This window comes from Acytostelium subglobosum, assembly GCF_000787575.1.
Source record: "Acytostelium subglobosum LB1 DNA, scaffold: scaffold6, whole genome shotgun sequence".
NCBI lineage: Eukaryota > Evosea > Eumycetozoa > Acytosteliales > Acytosteliaceae > Acytostelium > Acytostelium subglobosum.
In genome coordinates this window covers 248,992-265,180 of record NW_012236532.1, presented here as the reverse complement: position 1 = coordinate 265,180, position 16,189 = coordinate 248,992, and the positions used below count along the sequence as shown (strand labels likewise).

Below are 16,189 nucleotides of genomic sequence, written 5' to 3'. Positions count from 1 at the left end.
TTGGATAAGGGGCCATTTGTCCAATGATTGTAATTATTATCAATTTGATACTGAACTTCTTCCATATCTAATTGACAATAATTGGCATCCTTTTTGTGTCACAAATCACATATCAATTATAATCTTATGAGAATTATCCGAGTTGGACCGAATAAATTCGTAGATATCTCCTGTAACTAGAAGATTATATTTTATTATTAATAATAATAATTAAATAAATCAGAGAATTGTAGGCATTAGAATTAAATACATCAAAAATTAATTCCCATAATCGCGATAACCTTGAGGGTGCCTGTATCGGGAAGGGTAGGAAACTACCCAAACTTGCCATGGAAAGTCCCACTGGGACCAGTTTTGAACTTTGGAGAAACAATTAATCAAAAGTTCGAGGCAACCTCCAATGGCCGGAGTTGTTTGATTGTAATGTTTTAATTAATTAAACAGAGATTAGATCCTGGTGTAGGTGTAGCTCTCTTTTGATCTGACGTAAAGGACGACAGCGACAACTCCAATGATGAGACCGGCAATGAAACCACTGACAACGATCAGAATCCAAGCAGTCTCGGTTATTGGTGATGTGATGATCTTCTGGGTCCTTGGGATGGTACCATTGGACTGCAACAAACTGTTGTAGGCCACGTTAGTGACGAACTTGCTGATCATCTCAAAGGAGAACTCTGGCTCATCCATGGGCACCATGTGCGAGCCTCCCAACACGAGCATGAATGTCAGGTTCTGGACGGGTCCCTTGAAGTATCCAGCAGTCTGGAGACTGCCGTCCTTCTCGGCGAACCACATTGAACGCTCCTGGTTGGCCCACTGTGCTGCTCCATTCCATTGCATGGCGCTGAGGTACTCTTGAGTGCCAACGTGGTTGCAGATGATATCGAACTGTCCGTTGTAGACCAACACTCTGAGGTTGGCCAAGAGGTAGGGGAAGAGGTGGAGTGAGGACTCATCAATGTTGGTCAGGAACTGAGATGAGGTCTCATTGCACTCGGACCATTCAGTTGGTGCCGAGTAGGTTGCATTGTCGACGTGGATGGCAAGGCGAACCTTGCTGTCGCTGAGGTAGAGTGCCTCGTCGTCGCATCCTGGGGGCCAGTCTGGGGAGGAGTTTGACTCGTACAAACGATAGTCATAGACGTTGACCTGCGATGTGTTGGCGGTACCACTGTCGTCGGACAGCTGGCCGAGCACGTCGTTACACTCGTTCGAGTTGTAGATGCCTCTGTTGATCTGTGCCTGACAGGCAGACACGAGTGGCTTGTAGGCGTTGTATTGGTCCTGGCTGATGATGCCAATGCCGTAGGCTTGCTTAGAGTACGAGTCGTACTGGGTGACCGGATGAGTCCATCCGTTGCCAATGGCCAGACCGGCGAGATTGATCATCGAGAAGTTGGTCAACGACTGGTTGGCAATGGCAGTGTTCATCTGCAACACGTAGTTGGCATAGTGGGGGATGTAATGGCCGGCATAAGACTCGCCAGACATGTACAAAGGCAATGGGTGGAAATCAACAAACACCTTGTAGAACTCCTGCAAGAACATGTAGAAGTCAACCTCCAAGTCGTTATCATTTCTAACATATCCATTTGCATTAAGGACGTAAGAGAATCCAGTTCCAACTAAAGTTACGTTATATGATTGATTGATTGACTTGGTGTAAGTGGATCTTGTGATTGAGAGTGATTGGAATAGTTCCGGTGATTGATTGATCACTTACCAGGCTCATCAATGTAAAGCATGTTGGCGGTATTGTGCCATGATGATGGGTTAATGTTCACATTGTAACCTGATGATGATTGATTGTTTGAGACAACTCTGAATGGACCATTCTCAATGAACAAACCATCCATTGAACTACATCCTGGACCTCCATTAATCCTATTATATTTGATTGATTGATTGATCGAATGTCAGTCAGGAGTGTGTTCATCACCACACATAGATGTCACGTGACAGACACTTACCAAATCAAGACTGGATAGTCCATTGGATTGGAGACGTTGGCTTGAATGAACCAGAAGAATAGGTTGCCGTTGTTCTCTTGATCAACGTTAAGGTATCCAGCATAGTGAGTGATGTTGACGCTTGGGTCAAGACCTGGCAGTGAGTTGACCTGGAATTGCTGTGGAGTCGATCTGACCTGAGTGATGGGGTTGGCAGCACGAGTCTGCTTCAAGTATTCCAACTGAGACAACTGGTGTCCCTGAGCATCTACACGTTGTTGACCACTACCACGATTCTTGCGCATCTGTGACAATGTCATTTTGCCATCGATTGTTGTGGCCACCGACAACATAACAATCAGCAGTGTAACTGCAATTGCTAATGTTGTTGATCTCATCATTTCTGATCTGTTGTGTTGTTATATATATTTGTAATAATAAATAAATATGATTGTGATTGATTGATTGTTCGTTTTATGTTTAGAATGATCGAAACTGTCGACCCGTCGAGGTAGGTGGGTCGTTGATTGAGTCCACAGACATGGGATGGCATGACATGAATCTTCCTCCGATATCACAACTATAGGAATTGATGAAAAATTTGAAGAATAGAAATGATCAAAGGAAGATTCCAATACATTCCAGTAGTTTCCCAACCGAACAAACACTCGCCCTCATCAAAAAACACACAAAACAATCAATCTGGATCTTTGCATTCCAAGTCTATCATCACGTGTCTAAACCCACCTTGAATGAATGATCATGTCGATATATATTAATGGCACTTTATTTATATATATTACAAACAGTTGATTGAATGATGATAATATTGAATGTTTGTGTTTGAAGTTGGCAACGGACTTGGTTTGATTGATTGAGTGAATGTTTGGTTGAACATGTTGCTAGTTTGCCCAACCTCGTGATGAATTGAATGAGGTGTGATTGATTGGAAACTCCAGACCACGCATCTGGCAATAGCCAGGTCAAAGTGATCATGGAAAGATGAAAGCGGATTGTTGGTGGATGGATGGATGGATGAATGGATGGTGATGTTTACACGACGCCAGCGGCTCTTCTTCGTCTTCTTTCTTCTCTTTCTTGTTCCAGACGCTTGGCTTCCTCCTCGAGCTCGCGATCCTTACGCTCGCGCTCAAGACGGCGCTCTTCGGTTCTGCGCTTTCTCTCGGCTTCGAGGCGCTTCTCCTCCTCCTCCAGCTCACGGCGGCGCTGCTCACGCTCGCGTCTGCGCTGCTCCAGATAGTCGGACGTTGTTGATGATGACTCGGATGATGAGCTCAGTGCTGGGCTGCCAACAGAGACGGCGGGCGACAGGACGTCGGCGGAGTCGACACCCCTGCGCTCCTTCTTTCTGGACTCGCGATCGGCGTCGAGCTTCAGTCTCTCTTCCTCGGCGGCACGCTCGGCTTGTTCGCGACGCTTTCTTCTCTCCTCCTCTCGTTCCTCCTTCTCGCGCAGCTCCTTCTCGCGGTCCTCTCTTTCCTTGGCCTCGCGATCCTTGCGGCGCTGCTCACGCTCACGCTCTCTTTCCTCACGTTCGCGTTCTTCTTGCTCGCGGGCAGCCTTCTCCTTCTGTTCGCGTTCCAATCTGCGCTGCTCACGTTCACGCTCACGCTCTTCGCGGTCGCGCTGCTCACGCTCACGGTCCTCCTTCTCCTTGAGCTCGCGGTCTTTGCGACGTTGTTCTCTCTCGCGCTCTCTTTCCTCGCGGTCGCGCTCCTCCTTGTCCTTGGCTTCCTGCTCCTTCTGTTCGCGCTCCATTCTGCGCATCTCCTTCTCCCTCTCTCTTTCCTCCTCCCTCTGTCTGGTCTCCTGTTCCTTCTGTTCGCGCTCCTTTCTGCGTAGCTCTCTCTCGCGTTCGCGCTCGGCCTCCATGCGCTCGAGCTCCTCCTGGCGCTGGGCGCGCTCTCTCTTGGCGGCGGACTCGGTATCGGCCTTGTCTTGGCGCTCGCGATCCAGGCGGGTAGCCTCACGCTCACGTTCCTCGCGTTCTTGGCGTTCTCTGTCTTCTCTGATCTTCTGCTTGAGCTCACGCTCCTTCTCCAGCTCACGCTCACGCTCGATCAGACGCTCCTCCTCCTTCCTCTCGCGGGCCTCTCTGATCTCTTGCTCGGTGCGGCTGTCTGAGCGCTCGCGGGTGGTGACGGCTGGCTCGACGTAGCCGCTGTTGAACTTGGCAATATCCTCGGCAAGCAGGGATCTTGAGACTCGCTTCTGGCTCTCTTGTCTCTTTCTCTCGCGGGCCTCTTCCTCCTCTTGTTGCTGGCGCTGCTGCATCTCTTCCATGTCCTTGATGCGCTTCTTGGCAAGGTCGCTGCTGCTGTTGCTGAGTGCCGATTGGGTCTTGTCGACTGCGGCGGCGGCTGGGGTGGGCTCGACGTAGCCACTGTTGAACTTGGCAATGTCCTCGGCGAGGATCTGGCGGGAGACACGCTTTGATGCGTCCTGTCTCTTTCTCTCGCGAGCCTCCTCCTCCTCTTGTTGCTGACGCTGTCTCATCTCCTCCATGTCCTTGATGCGCTTCTTGGCCAGGTCGCTGCTGCTTCCAGTGCGCAACAAGGCTGGCTTCTCAGACTCGGTGCTCTCGGATAGGGAGCGGTTGACAACGGTTGGCTCGCCACCGTTGAACTTGGCAATGTCCTCGGCGAGGATCTGACGCGAGACGCGCTTTGAGGCCTCTTGTCTCTTCCTCTCGCGTGCCTCCTCCTCTTCCTGTTGCTGACGCTGTCTCATCTCTTCCATGTCCTTGATGCGCTTCTTGGCGACGTCACTGTTGCTGAGCACGGCTGGAGTCTTGTCGACGGCGGCAGGGGTGGGCTCGACATGTCCGCTGTTGAACTTGGCAATGTCCTCGGCCAACAAAGATCTTGAGACGCGCTTCTGGCTCTCCTGTCTCTTTCTCTCGCGAGCCTCTTCCTCCTCTTGCTGTTGTCTCAGTCTCAGCTCCTCCATGTCCTTGATGCGCTTCTTGGCCAGGTCGCTGCTTGATGAAGCAGCCGAGTGGTTGCTGTCGACGCTGTCTGAGCGCTCGCGGGTGGCGACCGGCTCGACGTAGCCGCTGTTGAACTTGGCAATGTCCTCGGCCAGCAGGGATCTGGAGACGCGCTTCTGGCTCTCCTGTCTCTTCCTCTCGCGAGCCTCTTCCTCCTCTTGTTGCTGACGCTCTCTGAGCTCCTCCATCTCCTTAATACGCTTCTTGGCCAGGTCGCTGCTGCTTGATGATGCAGCCGAGTGGTTGCTATCGATGCTCTCTGAGCGCTCACGAGTTGTGATGGTCGACTCGACATTGCCGCTGTTGAACTTGGCAATGTCCTCAGCAAGAAGGGATCTTGAGACGCGCTTCTGGCTCTCCTGTCTCTTTCTCTCGCGAGCTTCCTCCTCCTCTTGTTGCTGTCTCAGCCTCAGCTCCTCCATCTCCTTGATGCGCTTCTTGGCCAGATCACCGTTGCCATTGGCAACGGGGACGGGTGTGGACGAGGCGGATGTAACTGAACTGTTGCTGTCGAGGCTGTCTGAGCGGGAGCGGGTCGAGGTGGTAGAGGCCTCGTCACCATTGTTGAACTTGGAAATGTCATCGGCGAGGTGATGGCGGGAGACACGCTTCTGGGCCTCCTGTCTCTTTCTCTCGCGAGCCTCCTCCTCCTCTTGTTGCTGTCGCTCTCTGAGCTCCTCCATCTCTTTGATGCGTTTCTTGGCCAGATCGCTGCTTGAGGATGTGCGTAGGACCTCGCGTGTTGGCGTGGTCTCGGCGGCGACGGCGGCAGGGGCGGCGCCGCTGTTGAACTTGGCGATCTCCTCGGAGAGCACCTGGCGGGAGGCACGGTTGGCACGCTCCTGGCGCTTCTTCTCGCGAGCCTCCTCTTCCTCTTGCAGACGCTTCTTCTCCTGCTCCTCCATCTCCTTGATCTTGTTCTTTAGCTCGTTGGACTTTGATGGCGTGCTGTTGTTGGTGTCGACGCTCTCTGAGCGGTCGCGAGTTGGTGTGGAGGGTGTGGCCTCAGCGGCAGCACCGCCGTTGAACTTGGCAATCTCGCTTGAGAGTACTTGGCGGGAGGCGCGGTTGGCACGCTCTTGACGCTTCTTCTCGCGAGCCTCCTCTTCTTCTTGCAGACGCTTCTTCTCTTGCTCCTCCATCTCCTTTATTTTGCGCTTGAGGTCGTTGGCCGAAGACTCCCTCTTGACTGGGGTGGCTGGGGCACGCTCCTCTTGCTGCTCCTCATGCTTGTGTTGCTCCTCGACCACAGTGCGCGCAGAGTTGTTGTCACGCTCCTGCTTGGCCTGATCCACAGACTCTGAAGACTCTATATTGTTGTTGCTGCCGTTGAACTTGGCAATCTCGCTCGAGAGTACCTGGCGGGAGGCGCGGTTGGCACGCTCCTGACGTCTCTTCTCGCGAGCTTCCTCCTCCTCCTGCAGACGCTTCTTCTCCAGCTCCTCCATCTCCTTGATCTTGTTCTTTAGCTCCTTCTTGTTGTCGCTGCCGGTGGCGGGGATGCCCGACTGCTCCTTTCTGAACTTGGAGATCTCTTCCTTCTTGCGCTCCTCCTCCTCGAGCTCGAGACGACGGGCGTGGCGTGCCTCCTCCTCGATCTGGCGACGACGCTCAGCGCGTTGCTTCTCCTCCTCGGCACGCTTGGCCTTGAGGGTTGGGTCGAGTTGTGGCTTGTTGGACTTGTGTGCGGGCTTGGGTGAGCCGGTGTTGGGGCTCATTGGGCCCTTGATGCCCTTCTTCTCACGCTCCTTCATCAACATCTCAGTCAGTTGCTCACTGCTAAGATCTTGAATGCTAACACTAATGCCTCTCTTCTCATAAGGTGTCTCTGGTGAGATAGTATACTTCTTCTTGAAGTAATGATACAGTTCAGACATGTAAGTCATGATACTTCTTCTATCAAGTCCACCTGGGATCATCACTATTACATCATTTGATTGATGGTCAGTCAGTATGATTGATGCATGCTTCGGCCTCATCTTGGACTGGTTGTCCATGTGTTGTACTTACAATACTCAGAGTCGAGCAAGTCTGGAACACCAAGCTCAGTGGCAGTGTTGAATGCCAGGTCAAGGTTACTCTTGACATTCTTGGCACTTAGTTCTTCAAACTTGAACACCTTGTCGCCTTCATAAGAGTGGATGAGGGCACAGAATGCCAAACCTATTGATGGACGTACAAAGGGCACTTGGTCAGTATCATTCAATCACTCATTCAATCAACCAATCAAACATATTTGGACATACCATCTCCCCAGCTGTCAGTGAAGTTCTGGACTTTGACGCCTGGGTATCCATTAGTTCTGATCTGAGCCCAAAGCAGAAGTGCCTCTTGTCCAGTCTTGACTGTTGTCATTGTATATGTATGTATATGAAGTTGGTTGGTTGATTGGTTGGTTGTTTGGTGTTGTTGTATACAATGATTGATAGAGTATAGTTCTCTCTAAGGTATGTATTATTACTGAAAGTGTTGGAAAGATGGATGATGATGATGGAAGTGGAGATCGGGAAAGATTAGTAAAGGTTGTTCAGTCCAAGCAGGAACAGTTAAAGTATCCAAAATGGAATGGATTGTTTGATTGATTGATTGGATTGATTGGATGGATTGATGGACTGATGGACAGGGATAGAATAGTTGCTAAAAGTAGTAGCTGCTACTGCTGAGATGGATGCCGTCTGATTGATTGATTGATTGAGATGGATGGATGGATGGATAGAGAGATATATGACAAAACTACTAAGAAGTAACTTGATAAATCAGAACGCAGTACGTTGTGCTTGTGCTGTGGATTGATTTGGATTTGGATTGATGAATGAATGATGGTGGATAGTGATAAAGCGGCGGAGCTGTTTGGTTGATAATTATAGGATAATTGTGCTGGTGCTGTTGGGTAATGACCACTTTGATGGATACTGTATGTAGCCTTTGGCGCGACGGGCAGGGGCTGTCTTAGGATAGGATGTGTGTTTGTTTGGATGGTGGTAGTGGTCGTAGTGGGTGGAAGTTGTGTTTGTTTGATTGATTGATTGATTGAGTGTGAATGAACGAGTGTGATGAGGAACACATCATCAGAGTAAAACACACACACACACACAACACTCTAGAGTTGGTATTAAATTTGGTGTTCCGACATCAACGAGAAGTGATGGACATTGACACTGCCAGGCCATGCCAATACCATTGACATCCTATATATGTGTGAGTGTGTGTGTCCATCCATTTATAAAACAAACACACTGATTGATTGATTGATTGAGTGAGTGTTGAGGAGAGTGTGTAGGTTGATTTGTGGAGATAACTGATACAGTATCGTGTTATGTGTAGTGTGGTGTGTTATTGACTTCTTAGATGTCAATATGTTTGTCTGTTCGCGTTTGTTAGATCTCCACATAAACACACTCCCTCTCAAGTCCAAACAATCAATCAATCTTGGGTGATGGATGGATTGAGTTGATTGATTGATGGCCAAAGTATAGGTTGTAATAATAGGAGATGCATTGGCGATGCATACAGATAATCCAAATATAATGACTTACTCTCTACGAATCAAACTCCACGAGTAGATGTCTGTCTCTGGTCCGTTCGAAGTTGATTATCTAATCACTAAGAACACACAATCTTGATTGATTGATTGGACGTCGAGGTGTAAGTTGATGTTATACAATGAAATGTATGTATGTATGAATGAACGATTGAATGATAAGTAACTGTTACTAAAATCAAAGATGGTAAGTAAGAATGTCAGTCAGAGGTAGAAGGGAAGTGTTGGAAAGTTAGAGAGTATCAATGCAACAACACTAAGATATGACTTTTGAATTGGATAATTCTTGAGGCCCAACGGACCCCATCAGGCCCCCAAAAAGCCCATCAAACACCACACCAAATCAATATTTTCTCGTGATTAATAATATTATTATTTGAATTGTTGACGGGGTGATGGCCAGATGCGCGTCATTCGGTCCAACATCCATCCCATCCAATAATCGATTGTAAATCTACTTTATAAATCTAATTATACTGCCAACTGAGGCCTTGACTTGCTTCATTGTTTGACCTACATCGCAACAAAGCAAAGAATTCATTCTAATTCTTAGTGTGAGTGAAGTTGATGTCTTGTGTTGGAATGAGCATTCCAACAAACTTGTCAGATAGCAGCAGTGTACCCTTTTGATCAAGCACTCGCAGAATGATCCTTTCTTGAGTTACTCTTGGAGGTGTAACATCGCGACCATTGAATGGATAGATGTGATAGGTGTGGATGTTTGGATGGAATGGCAACCACAGAGATTTATCCTTCTGATCACTCTTTAGCGCTTTGTTGAACAATGTACTTGGACACCAAGGATATGTAGGATTGGCATACACTTGCCTGTCAATGCCAATGTATTTCAGTGAGCTTGGAGCATGTTCAAGACCATGTGGGTAGGTCTCATGCACGAGTAGTTCGGTGAGTGATGGTGGAAGTGTGTCCTTACCAAACTTATGTTTGAAGCCATACCCAATTTCCAAGGCCATCAAGGTTGGAGGAAGTATGCCAGTATTCAAGGGTGTAATGACCTTACTATCAAAGAGTGTAAGTTTGACAAGTGTTGGTGGCAGAATAAGTTGTCTTGCATTGTCCAGACGACACCTTTCCAATCTCATTGTGATGACCAAGATAGTATGTTCTGGGATATTGGTGGTATCCATTGGCTCCAATGTTGACTTGGTGATCTCAAGTCTCTGTAGACCAGAGGGCAGTATGTTTGGAAGGAATTCAGGTATATACATGCCTCCAAGAGTGAGATGGGTCAAGAAGGAGGGCAAGGCTCCTTGAACGAATGGTTTGGAGAATGCGTATCCAGTGTCAAGTGTCCTCAAAGATTGTGGCAAGATATTGGGTGGTATTTCATGTACGTATGAGACAAGACGCAGTGTTATGAGTGATGGTGGCAAGGAACCGGGTTGAAATCTCGTATTGAACGCTCCGCCAAACACAAGCTTGGTTAGGGACGTTGGTAGGTCCCCAGGCCGAAGAATCCGATCAAATGAATAACCAAACTTTAGACTCCGTAGACATGGTGGACCATTACGATAGGGCATATTGTAATGATAGTTCATCGTCAACGATGTGAGAGAGCGTGGAAGTCGAGAGGGCGCCACCCATAGACTATCACCTAAGGCGTAGATCGCCTTAAGTGTGCCCTCGGGCAGACTTTTGACATGCTCCTTTGTATAATTTGTAGTATACTGCACAGTATACAATATCTTTGTTGTACCTTCAGGTATAATACTATTATCATTATTCAATGTTGTACGATAATTAAAGTATTGTCTATGTTTGTTATTATTATCCAATTCCAATAATAATGGTTGTATAACATCTTTAAAAGATGGTAATAAACTAGATATTATAATAGATTGTTGTTGTAGATAACAATCATGTATTCTACTTTTATGTTTATAGTTTAGTATTGTATGTATGATTGCATATCTCTTTTCAAACAACTCTTTGCAAGTCAATGATAAACAGACAATATCTGAATTATCACCAAGGAATTGTACTATCCTTCTTATTACCAATATTGGTAGTGTCTCCATAATATGCATAAATATATATATTATCTCTATGTTGTATTAATATAACATACAAGCATTTGGAAGTGTTGTGTTGGAAACTAGGTGTTCAAGTGTCAAAGTCCTTGTTTTTTCTTGATTGTTGGATGTGTGGGGAGCTCCCTTCACATGTCTGCCTCTTCATTCAATCAATCAATCACATCACATTCTACAACAGCACTCTATTTGTAAACAAATAAATAATTAATAAGGTCTTTTCAGACTACAATCCCATTGTATTGGAGGATATTCTATTTATATAAAAATGACCAGTATGTATATGAATGATTGATTGATTGATTGAATGAGTGATACTAACACAACAACAAACATAAACAGGAGGAAATCAAAGAGAGATTGATAGGAAGAGATCTGAGGCTAGAGCTGCCAAGGGTCCAAAGAAGGGACAAGAGGGTTCTTTTGTCGATAGACAGGAAAGGTTTGTTATTGAATGTTGATAATGGTTGATGTACAACCTGGTTACTAATGATAATGATGATGATGATGTATAATACAGAGACAGGATGGCAGTCTTGGAGAAGCAGAAGGCTTTTGAAGAGAAGAAGAAGAAGGAGGAAGAAGATGCCGCAGCAGCTGCAAGAGCAAAGAAATAATACCAATCTAGACCCCTCTGATAACAGACGCGGCTACCCTGTTGTGGTAGCAGCACAGCGGCAATCAAACAACAAACTTTACACTTCAAACACATAACAGCAGCATCGACAACACAGCAGCGACACCAACACCTCAAATGTAAATTCCCCAATCCCTCCCTTCCCTTCCCATCCCATCCATTCGACCGACCGAGACATTGGCAATCACCCAACGCCACATACGCAGCCCAGCACAGCCACGACCAGTCATGTGTAATAATAATCAGCTCCCAGCCAGCGACGACCATACATTGTAGTAGTGGTTGTCGTTGTTGCCTGTTGTCCCTTTGTTGCACTGTTAACTATATCACGGGGCCGACGAGACTTGTCTCGTCAGCTTCTTAACTTCATTGTCTTCGAGGTATTGCTCTTGCTCGTGTGGCTGCGACGCCAGGATCGTCTCAATCTTCCTGAGCTGTTGCTCCCAGGCATCGATCTGCATCTGGCAGTTCATCAGCTGCAGCTGTTGGAATGGTGACTTGGCCTGCTTCAGTTTAGGCACCTTTGATGTCCTGTAAGTATATATCTGCGCCTGCAGCTGCTTGTGTCTTTCCTGTAATGATTCCAATTGTTGCTTCTGTGATGTCGTCAGCAGATTGGACGTCTGCCAATGTGTCGCCAGCGCTACAGGTGGAGGTAATGATTCGATCTGTGGAGGTGTTGCTTGGGTATAATGTACATGTGTCGGGGCTGGTGCTTGTGCTGGGACTGGCATGGGAGTGGATGATGTCGATGTTGTTGTGGATGATGGTGGAGGAGGAAATCGATGGCTGCCAAAGATTGAGGCAATGTCTGTGTTGCTTGGGGTTATTATGTACTTGGAGGTTGGTCGATCCTTTTGATTGTTTCGCCATTGTTGTAGTTGTGATTGTGATTGTGATTGCGCCTGATGAAGTTGATGATGTCCATTGTCAGACATTTGTGATGGCACATCATCTGCCTGAGAGTGGGGAGGAGAGTCAACGGGTGGAGACGATGAATAACCTCCAGCTGTATCCATGTTGTCTGCATCTTGTGATGGTGATGACTCCATGTTGTTAAAGGTTGGTGAAGATGAATGTACATATGAAGTAGGAGGAGATGTCGTCATCTGTTTGGATTGATTGGTATCTGTATGTTTGGGTTGTTGTTGTTGCTGTTGTTGTAGCAGTTGCTGCTGTTGTTGTAGTTGTGCTTGTTGTAGTTGTTGTTGCTGTGTCTTCTGGATCAACAGGTGGAGCGACTGTTGTTTGAGCTATGTGAACGAATGATGGTCAGTGATTGAATGAACGGATTCTCGCGAGTTAGCATCGTGATAGTTACAAGTTGTTGTTGTGTATCAGCGATCGCCGCCAGATGGCAAAGGTTCTGATGTAGTTTAAGTTGGTAACTGAATGTTCAATGTTAGTTGTCTTTGTCATATGCCATGATGCAAGTAGGTAGTACAAACACATACACGACACATTCATGTAGTCTATTGGCATTCTGGTTCTCCACTATAGTACTGATGAACAACTCATTCTCCTCCAACAGCTATATTGAGTTGAGTTGAGTTGAGTTGAGTTAGTAAGTCAAGTTGAGTCATGAGTCAGTCGAGCGAAGATTGTTACCTTCTTTATTGATATTCTCTGAGGATGTGGTGGCAACACTATACTGCCATTACTATTACCATTACCATTACCATTACTATTGCTATTGCTATTACTACTATTAATATTGTTATTAGATACTATTGGGTATTCATCTGTCATCATTGTTTGTTTGGCCACTTATTCCACAGGCGATGAGCATGTGTCTGTATCTGCATCTCACCTTTAAATATATATATAGGTATGAATGAATGAACTATTGAATGGTTGAGTGAATAAGTTCTTCTTCTTTGGGTCTCACACTCACTTCGCCAATCCAAGCCCATTTGTAGCGCGCCAAACACACAAACAAGCTATCAAGTCGACATCCACAGGATAACACTTTATTATGCACTTGACCAATCATACACAACAAGTAATCATATGCATGTATATTAATTACACATTAATCATTGAAGTTGGGAAGTTATAACAATGAATTTAAATGACGGGATATATTATAATATATATCGGGATCATAGTTTCGTGGTTCGTGTCCCACAGTAGCCGACCGAACGACAGTTCTTTCACTCGAATGATTGATTGAATGGTGACATAAAGTTGATCTCAATCAATCAATCAAAGTACATACATTAGTACTAATACATAGATATAGCATAATATAATATATATATATAACATAAACAAGAAGATGGGAAAGGAAGGTACATTGGACTCACCATATCTACAACTGTTGACAGGTGCAACATCGGGTGTGCTGGCTGATGGTATTATGCACCCGATCGATACAATCAGAGCTAGGATGCAGGTTGAGAAGGTTGGCCAACAAAAGTATACGGGTACATTCAATGCCTTTCAATCGATCTTGAATCGCGAGGGCTTCAAGTACCTGTACAAGGGCTTCCCCATCGTGCTCACAGCCACCATCCCAGCACACGCACTCTACTTCTACGGATACGAGTACTCCAAGTCCTATCTGAAACAGACGTCGTTGGGCGACGGCCCCGCCAACCACTTCCTCAGTGGGCTGGTGGCCGATGTCGCGGGCGCCATGATCTGGACCCCGATGGACATCATCAAGCAGCGTCTTCAGGTGCAGAACTCAACATACAGCCTCAACCCAACACAGACATTCTACCGCGGTTCATTCCACGCCTGCTCCGTGATCTACCACGAGGAGGGCATTCGTGGTTTCTACAAGGGCTTCTTGCCTTCGCTCATGACCTTTGGTCCTCTGGTCGGCATCTACTTTGCCACGTACGAGCAGACCAAGCGTGCGGCCAAGAGGTCGCTGTCATTGGAGGCCGACGACCAGCTTCCCCTGCCATTCCAACTGGCCAGCGGTTTCTTTGCCGGCTCAGTGGCGGCCGCCGTTACATGTCCACTCGATGTGATCAGAACTAGAATACAGGTGTCAAGAGCAGGCGAGCAAACATACAAGGGAATCATCGATGGATTCCAACGCATCATGAAGGAAGAGGGTCCAAGAGCATTTGTCAAGGGAATGGGTGCCAGAGTACTCTGGATCGCTCCTGGTAATGCTATTACTATCGCTGCATGTAAGTTATCAAACCCCCAAACGCAATGCCCCTTCACCCGCCACTAACCAATCAATCAAACGATCAATCACCCACCCACAGACGAACAACTCAAGCACTTCTTCTCCAACTACTTGAAGTAAATCTGATGGAATACCTTGTTATATATACATATTTATACATTGCACTATCAATCAAAGTCAAAGTCCAGACCATCAAGATCATCTTTAACTTGATTGCTGTTGGATAGTGGTCGTACTGGAACTTGATTCGTTGGCGGCTGAGGTTGAAGCAATGGCTTCTTGGTTCCCAATGACAGGATGGTCAATGGATGTGAAGGTTTTAAGGTTGGTAGTGAAAGTCGTTTGTTTGTTGGTGTTGTCACAGATCGAGGAGGAGAAAGAGGAAGTGGAGGATGTTGCAGGGCAGAGAGTTTGTTGGGTGGGGAGAGCGCAGAAGTTGATCCTTTTGCCAGTTTGGAAGCAGATAAGGAAGGTGCAATGGATACAGGAAGAGTCAACTTGTTTCCAAACTTGATGGTTGGTAATGAAAGAGTTGGTCGTAGCTTTGGTGGTGGTGAGCGAGGCGCCAGTTGAAGTAAAGGAGGTTCATTGTTTGGTTTGATTGGTGGAGCTGGTGGAGAGGGCTTGGAGACAGGAGGTGGAAGTGATTCTGGAGTCAAGTAAGGTGATAATTGTCTCTCTGGTGACATTGGAGGTTGTGTAGGTGGTGTTGGACCAGTGAAATTTTCCAATGAGAGAGGAGTGGATGAAGGTGTTTGAGTTGCTGGTGTGATCTGTAGCTCTTTGGCCGCATCAGGCATCTTACATCTGAAAGTTAGGTTGATCCTAGGAGTGATGACCCTTGGCTCTTTGGGAACCATGTGCATCCAATGATTCTGTGTTTCGCCTGCCATCACAATCAAGTCTCCAGCATGAAGCGAGTACTCCATGGTCTCCTTTGATTCAATATGTTTCAGAATGAAACGTCTGGTTGCGCCAAGTGAGAGAGATGCAATGACTCGGGTCATCTCGTGTCTAGCTTCCTTGTCTGAATGGAAACTGATATGATCCTTTCCATCTCTATAATAATTGATGAGGACGTATTCAAACTCCACATTGAGCATTGTTTCCAGGGCATTCTTGAGAATGAGCATTGGTGGTGTCCACACTGTCTGGCTTTTCTCTTCAGAGTACATCGACACGGCATCTTCATGGGACATCCATGCCATGAGTCGGGGCAATGGTACCACTCGATCGTACATCTTCATTTCTCTCTGCTCCAGTTTGAGAACTTGAGTGAGATGGCGTTGAAGTACACCAGCCATTCGCGATGTGAGGAATCCAGGACACCAATGTAGTACGCCAGAGTTATCTCTAAGATTGATAACTTCAGGAATTGGAAGTGGATGCTCCAATTCAAACTCTGGCTCCTTGTGATTAATTAGGAAATCACACAACGTTGCTTGTTTATTCGGGCTCAACTTCTCCTGGTCCACATCAGACTTATAATAAGTCTTATCATTATCATATTTCTCATTATTATACTTTATGGCAAACTTATTCTTAAACTTTGTTTTGGTATTATTATTATTGTTATTATCGTTGTTGTCGTTGATGGAGGTAGAAGTGGAGGTTGTGGAACTAGTGGATGTGATGGAAGTGGAGCCATCATCTTCAACACTCTTTCTTTTCTTTGGAAGAAGTACTCTGCTTAGATATTCCATTGATTGTTTTATTATTATCTATGGCAACCATTCACTTGGTTGAATGTATTTGTTTTTGGTTGATGGAAAAATTAACGTGTGGCGTTTCAAAAGTTTGATGTTCCTTCACACGCTCGCTCGAGATTAGTTAGTCTTTTTCCAGGAATA

The 16,189-nt window shown here is 46.5% G+C and overlaps 8 protein-coding genes across 8 annotated transcripts; 3 read left to right on the top strand and 5 right to left on the bottom strand.

Moving 5' to 3' along the window:
• Positions 1-450: 450 nt before the first annotated feature.
• SAMD00019534_034230 (hypothetical protein) lies at positions 451-2,371 on the bottom strand (the record flags this gene model as incomplete). The annotated part of the gene is made up of 3 exons (XM_012904315.1): positions 451-1,628; positions 1,727-1,887; positions 1,974-2,371. Coding segments are annotated over 3 exons (1,737 nt in total), but the record flags the coding sequence as incomplete, so codon positions are not given.
• Positions 2,372-3,005: 634 nt separating this feature from the next.
• Positions 3,006-7,317, bottom strand: SAMD00019534_034220 (hypothetical protein; the record flags this gene model as incomplete). Its single annotated transcript, XM_012904314.1, has 3 exons — positions 3,006-6,883; positions 6,973-7,125; positions 7,209-7,317. 3 exons carry the CDS (start codon positions 7,315-7,317, stop codon positions 3,006-3,008), a joined length of 4,140 nt encoding a protein of 1,379 aa, XP_012759768.1.
• Positions 7,318-9,045: 1,728 nt separating this feature from the next.
• Positions 9,046-9,732, bottom strand: SAMD00019534_034210 (hypothetical protein; the record flags this gene model as incomplete). The annotated part of the gene is made up of 1 exon (XM_012904313.1): positions 9,046-9,732. One exon carries the CDS (start codon positions 9,730-9,732, stop codon positions 9,046-9,048), a length of 687 nt encoding a protein of 228 aa, XP_012759767.1.
• A 1,090-nt stretch (positions 9,733-10,822) lies between these two features.
• SAMD00019534_034200 (hypothetical protein) lies at positions 10,823-11,171 on the top strand (the record flags this gene model as incomplete). Its single annotated transcript, XM_012904312.1, has 3 exons — positions 10,823-10,829; positions 10,897-10,996; positions 11,075-11,171. 3 exons carry the CDS (start codon positions 10,823-10,825, stop codon positions 11,169-11,171), a joined length of 204 nt encoding a protein of 67 aa, XP_012759766.1.
• Positions 11,172-11,195: 24 nt separating this feature from the next.
• On the top strand, positions 11,196-11,513 carry SAMD00019534_034190 (hypothetical protein; the record flags this gene model as incomplete). The annotated part of the gene is made up of 1 exon (XM_012904311.1): positions 11,196-11,513. A coding segment is annotated over one exon (318 nt), but the record flags the coding sequence as incomplete, so codon positions are not given.
• Positions 11,514-11,517: 4 nt separating this feature from the next.
• SAMD00019534_034180 (hypothetical protein) lies at positions 11,518-12,940 on the bottom strand (the record flags this gene model as incomplete). Its single annotated transcript, XM_012904310.1, has 4 exons — positions 11,518-12,444; positions 12,513-12,579; positions 12,646-12,722; positions 12,800-12,940. 4 exons carry the CDS (start codon positions 12,938-12,940, stop codon positions 11,518-11,520), a joined length of 1,212 nt encoding a protein of 403 aa, XP_012759764.1.
• A 529-nt stretch (positions 12,941-13,469) lies between these two features.
• Positions 13,470-14,459, top strand: SAMD00019534_034170 (hypothetical protein; the record flags this gene model as incomplete). Its single annotated transcript, XM_012904309.1, has 2 exons — positions 13,470-14,337; positions 14,419-14,459. 2 exons carry the CDS (start codon positions 13,470-13,472, stop codon positions 14,457-14,459), a joined length of 909 nt encoding a protein of 302 aa, XP_012759763.1.
• A 50-nt stretch (positions 14,460-14,509) lies between these two features.
• SAMD00019534_034160 (hypothetical protein) lies at positions 14,510-16,042 on the bottom strand (the record flags this gene model as incomplete). Its single annotated transcript, XM_012904308.1, has 1 exon — positions 14,510-16,042. A coding segment is annotated over one exon (1,533 nt), but the record flags the coding sequence as incomplete, so codon positions are not given.
• Positions 16,043-16,189: the final 147 nt, after the last annotated feature.